The 12,778-nt window shown below is 39.5% G+C and overlaps 1 protein-coding gene across 7 annotated transcripts in view; it reads right to left on the bottom strand.

The window, feature by feature from the left end:
• Window positions 1–9,886, bottom strand: part of cspg5a (chondroitin sulfate proteoglycan 5a) — a 30,911-nt gene extending 21,025 nt beyond the window's left edge. For 4 of the 7 annotated variants that reach the window (XM_057340006.1, XM_057340009.1, XM_057340011.1 and 1 more), the window contains exons 1-2: window positions 9,391–9,885; window positions 672–1,563 (exon numbers count right to left, since the gene is read on the bottom strand). In XM_057340006.1, the coding sequence (XP_057195989.1) occupies window positions 672–1,563; window positions 9,391–9,478 (980 nt within the window). In that variant the 5' untranslated portion in view covers window positions 9,479–9,885. Of the gene's footprint in view, window positions 1–671; window positions 1,564–9,390 lie in introns of all 7 variants that reach the window. The other 3 variants (XM_057340007.1, XM_057340008.1, XM_057340010.1) reach the window with 3 other exon arrangements.
• Between the last annotated feature and the right edge of the window lie 2,892 nt (window positions 9,887–12,778).

Here is a 12,778-nt window from a genome sequence, read left to right as displayed (position 1 = left end):
TGAGGGTGAGTAAATGATTTTTCATTTTGTGTTGAAGTCTCTACATGGAAAAAAATCATACTTTGTTTTTCACTAAAAGTTTCGAAACATTCTTAAAACAACACATTTACGTGTTTTAATTTAGTGAGATTTACGCTGAAAGAAAGAATGGATAAAAACTCTTTGCAAGTAGCTTTTTATCTTGATTTAAGCATAGACCTCACTTAATTATGCTAGATTTCATTGTAAGCAAAATTTGTCTTAAATTTGATCACAAGCAAATACGTCTTGTTTAAAATTGTTTTGATTTTTACTAGGAAACAAGACAAAAAACACTATGCTTGGGTACGTTCAACTTCTCTAAAAGTCTAAGGGGAATTTTAGCAATTTAAAGGGACAGTTTACCCAGACAAAAAAACTATTTGATCATTTACCCAACCTCAGGTCACTCTAAACCTGTATGACTTCTTTCTTCTGCAGAACACAAAAGAAGATATTTTGAAGATTGTTGGTAACGAACAACATTGGCCCCCATTGACTTTCATCGTTTGAACACAACACCACAGAGACATTTCTCAAAATGTATATATTTTTGTGTTCTACAGAAGAATCTTCTTATACAGGTTTTCAACAACATGAGCGCTTTGTATTTTTGAGTGAACTACAATATACAGATTCTTCTAAACGTTTACCTGCAGAACACCTGAGTTCCATCCAGGCTGTGACACTGGCCACCATTGAAGCAGTGGTTGGGCTTCAGTTCACATGGAGACCTGCAGGTGCCGTTGATAAGACTAAAACCCTGCTGACATCCATCGCTGGATTCGCTGGGTGGAATGCGAGGGCTCTCCTCCACAGTGGCTACCTTGATCAGCGTGTTATCAGGGTTGGAAAACTGTGGTGGGAGGGGCTTGGGTGGAGGGGTGGTGGAAATATCATCATCGTAGGTTTCGGTAGTGCTGGTGTAATCATCTGTAGTGGGGGACACACTGTCGTATGGCGTCATGTAGTTGTAATTGCCCGGCATGGCCCAGGAGGTGGGGTCGCGGCCCTGAAGCTCATGGGGTGACAGAGACGGCGGGTCCAGGTTCTTACGCCGGGAGTCAGTGTCAAAGAAATGTACGGTGACGTCAGAGGGAGAAGGGGGCGAGGTGGTGGAGGGGACCGTAGGAGGTAACGTGTTATTATCGAGGTCAAACACAGTGGTCTCCTCGTCTCCCATGCCCTGCAAGGGTGGTTGTGTAGATGCATGTGGCCTCTCGTAGTCGTCCTCCTCTTCTGGTTCCTCTTCCTCCATAAATGAATGGGGTAACAAGTGGTCGGTCTCAGCAGAGTCAGGGCTGATCTCCGGGGGTGCCAAGGTGGTCGTGGCGACCTCTGTGCTATTAGGAGTTGGTGAAAAGTCCTCCTCCAGCATGCCGCTGGCTTCTTCTTCCCTGTGCTTTCGTTCGGTGAGAAGAGTCAGGACTGTGGCGATGGTGGACCGTGACACCTCCTCAATTTTCTCTTCTGCACCTTCGGTGGGCGAGGAGGTCACATTAACAGCAATATCCGCCTCGGTTTCGTTACCCACCACAGTGTTACCTATGGGAAGAGAAGATTACGGTCAGAACTCAACAAAATGTATACATCCAACCAAGCAAAAACAAAGCACTGGTTCGGAATCTTAGCATCAGTTTTTACTTCTCAGTGGTGTGTCCTCCAATGTTTTTGAAAAGCCTCTTTAACAAACCTTGAGATTAAGCAGTTATTTTGCTAATGTATATGGTTCTCACAAAAGCAGGATTAGGGATTAGTGGCCGAGACTAGAAGCACAATAGCTTTCAATGGACCAGCGATTGGCATAATAGATATAATATGAACAATAAAACATTGACAGCCAATCAAAATTAACTCAAATTTAAAGGGCTCAGGCATTTAAAATGTGAAACTGCAGCATGCACGCTTAGAATAAATATGACATGAATATGATCATTATATTCCATGGTGTGAACAGGCCTTAAAGGGATAGTTCATCCAAAAATAAAAATAATTTCATTATTTACTCATTCCAAACCTGTATTACTTACTTTCTTCTGCAGAACACAAAAGAAAATATTTTAATGTTGGTAACCAAACAACATTGACCCCCACTGACTTCCATTGTACGCACACAAAACCACTGAACCACTTCTCAAAAAATCTTCTTTTGTGTCTTACATAAGAAAGAGTCACATACAGGTTTGAAATGACATGAGGGTGAATAAATGACAGAATTTTTATTTTTAGGTGAACTGTCCCTTTAAGACCCCCAATGAAATTCCCTCATAACTCAATAAAACCCAATGCAAATGCAATTTATTCTCCTGACTATTCATTTTAGGGTTCTATTAAATAATCCAGAACAGAACAGACCATTGTTTAAATGCTTCTACAACATCTGGACATAAAGAGAGACACTCGAAAAGTAAAAGCTTGAAAATATGCTGCGGCTTCTGCTACACAGGAAATCAAGTGTATTTCTGGAATGGTGGTGGCACATTTCGCGATGAAGAAAATGGAACCGGCCACCATCACGCTTCAAAAAAACGCAACATCTGAGCGTCTCCCTGCCTGTTAACCAGAGCCAAATTGTAAGCAAACCAACATGACAGTCTCTGCTTAAAGCATTAAAGACGGCTGTCCTGTGTTTATTCTCCTGTATCATTATCTGACAGCGAAACGTTGGGTATTGTCAGAACATTTTTTCCAATGAACATGGCTGTGTTGCTTCTGTAAACACTTATAAAGAAGCAGAATAGTTACGTGTAGAATAGTTACAGAGACGTTACGTGTGACAGTGGAGACTAAAGTTTTCTGGCGTCTCTTTTAGCATCTTTGGAGGGCTGCCACCACAGAAAGGTTCCCAAAAATGGCCAGATGTGATTGGTCTGGGTTTTATTAGTGAATGTGAATCACCAGTGCGATATTTCTGAGACAAATCTGAGAAAGATGAATCTGATAGAGCATTTTGATAACACAAACAAACTGAGAACTGAATTCTGCATTCTTGAGAGATGAATATGACTGATCACTGATCAGTCAGACAGATCACTTCTCAAACGCATAAACACACCACAAACAACATTATCAGCAAGACACTGTAAAAACTACACAAACTCCTGAAAATCCTTTGGGATAAAAAATATCCCATTATTCAGAACAAATAGATCAGGTAAGGAATGATGTTCATCACCTGGGTATAAAACACACTTACTGAACAGATAAACAGTAAAAAAAATGAAGAAAACCACAAAGGATCCTTTGAACAGACAAAGAGATGTCAAAACAATTGAAGCAGAACACCAAAGTAATCTCTGTTGACACAAATATCTTTAGTGTCTGATATGTTTTCACAAAATGTGCACAAACAAAGAACGCTGTGTTGATTTTAAAGATGCGATCTGTAACATTAGGTTAGGTTGTCAAAGTTGACATGCACTTAAATACTTATTATTGGTTTGGTTAGATATTTGCAAAACCCAGTGACGAACAAAGGGTGACTATTAATAATGATTTATGGCAAAAAATAAAAATCACGAAATATGAAGATACAAGATGGAAGCTCCAGTGTATGAAATTAAGCGGCATCTAGTGGTGAGGTTTCAAATTGCAACCAAAGGCTCACTCCACCCCTCCCTTTCGAAAGTACTGCGGCGGCTGACACAGGACAAAGATGTCGTCACATTTTTGCTTCTTTGCTGAAGCAGATAGCGTATTTACGAAATGCTCTGTAGAGCAGTTTGTCCATTTAGGGCTACTGTAGAAACAGCATGGTGAATTCCATGTAAGGGGACCAGCGGTGTATGTAGATAGAAATAGCTATTTCTAAGGTAATGAAAACATGACGCTTCATTATGTAAGGTCTTAATACACCTCTGAAGACATAGTTACAGGTATGTACTGTATATTATATTGCATTTCTGTAAATAGATCCTCCAAAAAAAATCACACATTGGACCTTTAAGAAGGACAGAAACTATAACAAAATGAAAAAAGTATTTAAATAAATAAATAGATTTAAAAAACATTTTGTTTCTATTTTGCCATTTCTATTAGAAAATTAAATTGCATTTATAAGTCCACTAACATCAAACCGTAATTTCCCTGCAAAATCCGACATGACAGCTCTTGTAAATCATCACTATAATTTTAACATTGTGAATCGAGGTACTGTAAGAACACAGATTTTCAGATACCTACTTTTGATGATTTTTATTTATTTGTCACAAAAATATGTCAGATTGCAGCTGGGTTTTGAAGAAAACATCCTCCTCTCAATTGCCATCTGTGTGTGAAAATTGCAGGTTTCTTTACATGCTTAACATAAGCATGGGTTAAAATCATGGGTTAAAATCAAAGTGAACTCACCTTCCATATTTTTAGGACAAATTATAAATTATTATTTCAAGCATACCATTGCTGATTTTTTATTTATTTCCAACCAGAAGTTATGGGCCAAAAGTTAAGATGACTAATACAGACTCGTACAGGAAGACAACATCAATCTAATGTTCTAGGACTACACTACATAAAAATCAGATGCACAATTACAGCATGATACATCTACATGCATTAAAAGAAAGTGTTTTACACCATTAGGAAAACAACAAATGTGAAGTAATAAAGCTGTCGTTTAACCAGTGTAACGATGTTTGCTGTTTAGTGGATCTGGTAAATTGCATAATGATGTTTTAGAGTGACTCATGCGGAGTGCAAGCATTAATCTAAACACGGATGGGAAAACAAACTGTGGTGTGGAAGGCCTGAATTCATAAGAGATAACAGTCAATGCACATCGATTTTCAACCATTAGCGCCACAGATACTCACCGGTAACCTAATCAGAACCAGGATTTCTGAAACTGTACACTTTCATTTAGAGACGGATCTCCTTTCAACTAGTAGGATTCTACAAACCAGTCATGACTATTTATTCTGTAAAATAAACTGAGCGTGGGTTAAATAGCCAGATCGGGGTCAGATCTTTACAGCCACGGCATTATCCAAGATCTCCTGCCATACTATTTAATGCATCTCCCAGACAGGACGCGTTACAGAAGTACAAAATCGGGGGCCCCGGGCAGAGCGCAGTCTGAACGGACACAAAAGGGTCCTTGTGTTTCCCCTTTTCTTTCAGATGGTCAAATCTTGTTACACAATACTTGGTTACCCGTTTTCTCTCAAGCACCCCAATACAGCCCTGAAGAGGGAGGAGGTAATTTAGGAGCATGCTCCAAAATTCAGGGCTTCTATAGCGGACAACGAGGAAAGATGGCCACAGGTCTCAGCTGCATGAATCAGGGAGAAGTCTTTGTGAAACTTTCAGACATCAAAGCAGGACGTTTATGAGCAGTGACAGCTTGTCTGTAGCTCAGACACTTTTCTGATCGCCATCTGCCTTAGCAAGAACTGTGGGAGGTATAACTCCAGGTCCAGGACCCCACTACTAGAATAGCCTTGCACGACTTTTTTTCTGTCACGGTCTTTCATATCATATATTGTTAGAAGGTTAAGAGGTCAAGACCAACAATGCTATGTGACACCATTTAAAAATAACCAATTTTAAAACAAACACTTTCACAGAAACACACCAATTATAAGTCTCTCAACGATCATCGAATTTTGAGTTGTGCGACTCTATGTGACCCTTGACCAAATTTTTTTTTTTTTCAGATTTATACATAATCTGAAAGCTGACTAAATAAACTTTCCATTGATGTATGGATTACTATGACAATATTTAACAATCAAAACAATTAGGACAACATTTGGTCGAGATACAACTATTTTAACATCTGGAATCTGAGGGTGAAAAAAAATCGAAATATTGAGAAAATCGCCTTTAGAGTTGTCCATCAGATGCGCTGTTGCTAAGACGAAACAGGTTGTGAAGAGTAGATGAACCCGAAAGCAGAAATTCTAAGCTTTACATAGATACCAAACTCGAGTGGGTAATTCACAAAGAGCGGGCAGCAGCGAGCGAAGTTTGTAGGCGTGTTTCTGGCCATTTTTGTTCACGATTTTGCTGCATCCACTCAAAAAATAAAGTTTTGATATATTTACGGTATTTACGGATATATTTATATATTACGGATATTACTTAATATCCTAACGATTTTTGCCATAAAAAAATCTATAATTTTGACCCATACGATGTTGTTGGCTATTGCTACAAATATACCCGTGCTACTTATGACTGGTTTTGTGGTCCAGGGTCACATATTGTCCTCACTAAAATAAAAGAGACAAAATATGTAAACTATCATCATATTTAATTCAGTATGGAATTGTGTCGGATTGTCAAACTCCGTCACTGGGGATCACAGCTGGACAAATTCTCTGTCAATATCAGTTTGTAACCAGTTCTCTGTCCTTGTGTCATAGAACTAAAAAGAATTATAAGCTCATGTGAAATATAAATACGAAGGGACAGAGTAAATTGATGCAGTGGAGTAGAAAACATTGATCAGTGCAGTCAACACAACAACAACCCGTTTCATTTGTTAGGTGTAAAGAGAGAAGCTGAAAGATCTTATGTTCATTCTCTGCCTGATATCATCGAAATCCCTCGGCTAGATATTTCCACGCGCAAGAATGGAGTGAACATTTTTATTCAACCCTAGCAACCCAACACTACACTCAATTTTTACATCGCCTAATTATTCAGCCATTAACAGTCCGATCTTTTGACCTCGAGACATAATCAAACAGCTGCCACTAAATGTCTCTCCACCTTCAGTTGCATAAATCTTTTCATTTCTGTACTCAACAGGTGGTGAGATGGAGGAGGGATGTGTTGCCATGGGAACCGGCTTGCCCTCGCAGTGCGCGGTGAATGTATCGGCTGAGCTCGAATGCGTCGTGCAGGAAACCATCGGTGCAAATTCATACATTCAGTCAGCAAGAAACACCTAAAAAAGAAATTGCGAATACCCAAGCCTACGATTAAAAAATGGTTGAATGTAGACACAGCTCTGTCTGATAACAGCTGCACAGCCACTGATGTTTCATGTTCATCCTTTCTGCTATTTTTATTACATCGATGAGCTAAATAATCAGCAGAAAATATCTGAAATAGATTAAATTTCATTCTTATCACTTCCTATATGAAGCTACACATTAGGATACATTAGAGGTGGGGTGATCCGCTATGTGTCTGATGAAACACAAAATGGCAGCAACCCACATGAACATCATACATATACCTTCATATTTCTGCTTGCTTGGAATGATGTGAATAATGCAAATCAAGGAATCGAGATATTGCTTCTAGAAAATGAATCCACCACATTAAAAATGTTCTTGTTCCCGCTGTGATGAATCGAATGTATAATGCACAAATGCATCTGTACAACAACCATGATTTTATTTTTCAAAAAAATGTACTGTTGATGATCCAACAGGACTAAACTGCAACCTGTCATTTTAGGAACTGTGCAAATGACATCATACGCCTGGAACAAAGAACAGTGGCTGCAGAAGGAGTCACTGCTAGGCGTCAAGGCCAAATTGCATGCATCTCTCATTTGCGACTGTAAATGATTCAGAACTACATTTGTGAAAGTTATCATTGTGATTATGAATAATGACTAGTCCCAAACATCATTTGATCTCGATCCATCAGATAAAGCATCATGCTTACATCCTCTCAAGGGGATCCAGAATCCATCAAAGTGCATTCTGCTTTAGCTTGATGGCCAGTAACAGGTGTCACATGCATATCAAACTGCTATTAATCATGTTTGGGTCAATATATCAAACAGCATATTAAAATCCAAAAAGCTTTCTGTTTGTTGAGATCAGAGCAGTTATGTGCAGTGTAAAACACTAAACATAAAATAAAGATTTAGATAGATTACATTAAGTCAAACATAATGGTCCGATCAGCAAGAAATGGCGGGCGACACCTTTTTGTCTAGATCGGCAGCCAAACCTGTCCAGCACAGACAACGGCAGCCGTGTGTCCACTAGACTCTTGAGACAATAAAAAAAGCTATTCAGCAAAAAGTGATTAAAGCACTGAAAGGAATACATTATCAAAATAGTTACTGGGACAAATGAAATTTACTGCAGAGGACACCGCACCATGATGAACTAATGGATTGGAAAAAGCTGTCCAAAATGGCCAGTTGTTAGGGCATCTTTTTCCTTCCTGCATCACCACTCCACAGCAGCCAATTTAGTCAAATAAAGACGATACAGATTTGGCTATAATTTTTCAATATGCACGCCTTGTCATTGACATGGGAGGGGAACAGAACAACAATAAAAGGGCATGGTCGAGGGTGACATCATTTTTACCTGACTGACTCCATAGTGGTCGCCATCACACAAGCTTTAACAAAGGTGTACAGCTGATGAAGCTTACTGCTTAGTTGTAGCATTGAATAGTCAAATAATGTAATTAACAAACATGAAAAAACAATAACGGTCACGCAGTTTCTTATGCATATGCGTTTCTTTGCTATTAAACCATTGTGAACACCCAGACATGTTCCCTGTTCTGTTGCTGGGTGGGGAAGTGTTCAAAATGAGCAGCCAAATGGATGGACAATAGATCACCTTTCATGCACCAACGCAAAATTACCCGATTTTGGTTTGAGACCGTTTAGATTGAAAAATAGCTGGGTAATGACAGAAAGAGGATGAGCTCATCTGTTATGCTCAGTAATCTATCGGAATTTTAAACACATCAGTGCTCAAGGAAACGGTCAATTCCCGTTGGGTTGGTTCTCCATCCATTCCTGAAAATCGGAGGAATGGCACGTTTCAACTAAACCAAAGCGACCGAGATTCACAACCATAAAAATCCGTGCGTAAAATCAAACCACAAGCGTAAACAAGTGAGATTTGCGAGCAGGGTCTGGCTGCGAGAGAATGTCCGAAGGTAAATTATTCGGTACTGTAAACCTGCCATTGTGCCTCCATGATTGCCATAGTGACAACAGCTGCTCTTTGGCGAAATCACAGCAGTACTCGGCACATGCTTTACTATACTCGCACCACAACTACTCTACGTTAAACACCAAGGGAAATAAATGTGTGTGTAAAATGATTTAAGGTGAATGTGTCACTGCGAAATAATATCCACAGATAATGTCAGTGCGCGCTTGCATGCGTGCAAAATATACTTTGTTTTCAATGTGGCATTTTTTGCGTTCAATTTTGGACGTATCCCAAATAGCCTACCCCAATTCGACATTTAACCTACATTTCGCGGCGCTGCACAACAGCAGCAGGCGCGCCAAGTCATGTGCGAGCAGCAAAACCCAGCAGCGGCTGCACCACTGACCGACATTCACATCTTGCAATGCTGTTCTGTAATGTCAGCTCGTCTTCGAAGACTCTTAACGATCTTGTGATTTATATTCATGTTTCAAAAACATCTTACCATGTGCAAACAACGGCGCCAAAAAGACAGCCAGAAGGACGAAGAGCATCGGCACGCTCCAGCATCTTGACATCTGCTTTCGGTTCATTCTTGTTTGTAACACTAATAAATGTACCTGAAGAAATGCTAGAAACCTTTTACAGCAAAATCAAGTCGATAAGTAAATCCTATATGAGCCCTGGTCAGTCTGTTACATCGCATCTCCTCTGCGCGTTTCCATGTCCAATTCTTTGTGATGTGTCTTCCCGACTCCCGAGTCGTATTTATTTACGTCCCCCGTCAATTTTTTTCTTAATGCGATGGAATTTGTTCCTTTATGGTCCCATTGCCACAGAGCAAATGCAAGTCGGTGATCTTGCTGAAACACAGGCGCGGCGTTAAATCAATCGGGTTCTGAAATCAGACGCGCGTCTACTTGGAGAGGATGAACCGCTTCCCGGTTTGAGATGCGATTCTATGCGTTCTCACAGTCAGTGAGGGAAAATCATTTTGACTCCCACCGTCTCCCCACCCCCTATTCTCCCCAGCCCCTCCCCAACTTCTTATTCCTTTCAATAATATTCAACTACTGACAAACACCAAACAGCTCTCCGTTGCACAGAATCGATTTTTCTTTGGTCATCCGAAGGGTTTCTGGGATAGCGACATATGGGATTTGTTCTCAGTGGCTAGTCTTTTAAATATCAGCATGTTAACAAATACTTAGAATATAATAAGAATTATTATCTATTAATATATGTAAATTGTTTTATTAGGAATGACCAACAATATATTAACCCCCCAAAATAGTAACATATTCAACGATAGCCAATTTTATTCCCAAATTTCAGAAAGCAACAGACAAATGAATAATTAGGCAAGACCTTGCCCAGCTCTCGCCGAACCAGCTGAAATTTCAATAATAAGTTTAACGCTAATAATATACATTTGCAATTCGGACACGGGTGCCTTTGCGCGCGCAGGGAGGCGTAGATTGCATTAATGAATTTATTAAATTCATAGAAGAGGGCCGCGCAAGATGCGTCATTTTAGGGCTGCGATATGTCCAGATTGTTTATGGGTTGATGGTTTGAAATGAGTGGGATAGCACAATAAAGAAGAGGAGGGGCGGGAGGCTGAGGGGATAAATGCGAGGGGCTGAAGGTGTCGGTGGGGGTCGGCAGCATTCTTCCACACAGCGCCATTGAGAAAGACAAGAGAACGCAACAGGCGTTTTACTATTGGCTTGCGATCTATGTGTGTGCGCGATTCAGGTTCAGTGATCGTACTTTTATGCAGAGCTATAGAATCACAAATCTAGCTCTTTGTTTAAACGCTTTTGACGTATTTTACACAAATTTTCTCTTTCATTCTTTCTTTCTCCTGCGGGGGATATAGCCTGCCCTATACTGTATTACAATTTTCTACTGGTCACTTGTTTCGCAAGTACTAATGTTGAGAAAGCAGCAATCATTTGTCAAACACAAAGCACTGCACATTATACAATGAAACGCATCCTAGTTCATCACACAACATATTTCACCCATGTGCATTCATTCGAATAGGAAAGACCCAAAGAATTGATTTTCTCCAACCTCGGACTCATTAACCCGGCCCCTCAACCCCCTTCACACGTTCCCACACTGCTCTCGAGTGCCAACAGACTCAGCATCAAAGAAACTGGAAGTGAAGAGCTGGTGTAGTGTGGGAGTCCAACCAGTGCTCTAACAATAAAAATATACAATCATCTCACTTATATATGTTTGAGCGATTTCTCCCCATCAAATTAAAAAATATATAAAAAACCTTAAAAGCTATCACATAGCTTTGATGCCTTTATTTGATTTAGAAAATGACACGACTAATAATGAATAGGTGTGTAAAAATGTTTGACTGCTACTGTAGTATACAAGAGTGTGGAACACATGGACACAATACTGCACCCGTACTTTTGCTGCTGTTTATCAGATTATGAAATAAAGCTGTATGGGTTTCTTTTATTGCCCTCATTGAGCAACAGCCTTGTATTAATGAGTGTTGAGTTTAAATAGAGTCACCTTGGGAATGCCTATTAAAAATTAATAATAGTGACCATCCATCCATGTGAAATGTGCTGTGATGAAGCTGAACGCAGGGAGATGTTAAAACCTCAGAGATGCCATATTCTTCTTCATGCCATTTTAATACAGAGGAACAAAGATGACTGACTGAGAAATGACTGACAGACAGAAAGCATCTCGAAGCATTCTGATTGGCTACACAAAGAATATAACCACCACCTTTTATGTTAACAGCTTACAAAGTCTAGGGCTGTAGAAACAAGTGTGGTCGATATTTGACAGATGACAGGCATGTTTTCTGCATGCTTTTCAATAGCACATTTAAGTAAGAACTGCAAACGGCCCAATTGTAATTGATGACCTAGGCCCAATCCCAATTCTACCCCTTACCCCTACACTTTCCCCTACCCCTACGTTTGGCACGTTCACGTGAAGGGGTAGGGGTGTCTCAATTCTCTTTTGATTGAAGGGGTAGGGGTAAGGGGAAGGGCCAGATAGCCCATCAAACAAAGATTTTTCGGGACCTCACTTCAAACGAAGGGCTAAGAGAAATTTCCAACATGGCTGCTCACTTGAGCAAGCAGACCCATAAATGTAAGTAATTTTTGCCACTATTTATGACAATTTTTAATTTTATGCATGTTACATTCAATCTTGTGTTTGAATTTATGGTGATGTTCTTTAACAAATGCAAAAAAATCACAAATATAGCAGGTGGGTCATTTTGTCCTAGGACTTGTTGGAAGTTTCGGAAGCTGTAACCATTACACACGAACAGATGCCCTCTTCATGCTAAATAGGCCTTTTCACAAAATGCTAAACCCTAGATTAACATAATTTTTAATCCCAGGTTAAAGCCACTTGCAATCTGGGGTTAAGAAATATTTCATAGTCATAATTCTGCTTCAGCCTATGTTGCAAACTATAAATACAGTACAGGTGCGGGTAGATGCAATAGTACATGTACTGTAAACATAAAAACCTACAATAATAATATATTAACAACAGGGAAAGCAACAAAAAAATTAATCTTTTCTGTAAAACGTGATGTTGGTTTAATAGGAAACAAACTCATTCATTTTAATACACAGCCATGGAAAAAAATAAAGAGACAATCCCAAATTTTTATTTAATCAGCACTTCTAGATGTATTGTGGCCATTTCAGTCCAGTGTCTGTTAAATCTGAACAAAATCAAACCTCAGGAGTGTCATAATGTCATCCCCCAGAAGACTGACAGCATGACAAGACACAAGAAAACGATAAAAATCGAACACATAAAAACTTATTTTTTAACTGTTCTTAAATACATGTACAAATATTACTGTTGTATTGTTTAAAAGTGAATAT

The sequence above is a fragment of the Triplophysa rosa genome, linkage group LG8, assembly GCF_024868665.1.
Source record: "Triplophysa rosa linkage group LG8, Trosa_1v2, whole genome shotgun sequence".
Lineage (NCBI taxonomy): Eukaryota > Metazoa > Chordata > Actinopteri > Cypriniformes > Nemacheilidae > Triplophysa > Triplophysa rosa.
The sequence above is the reverse complement of the archived record's forward strand: the minus strand, read 5'-3'. Positions and strand labels throughout refer to the sequence as shown.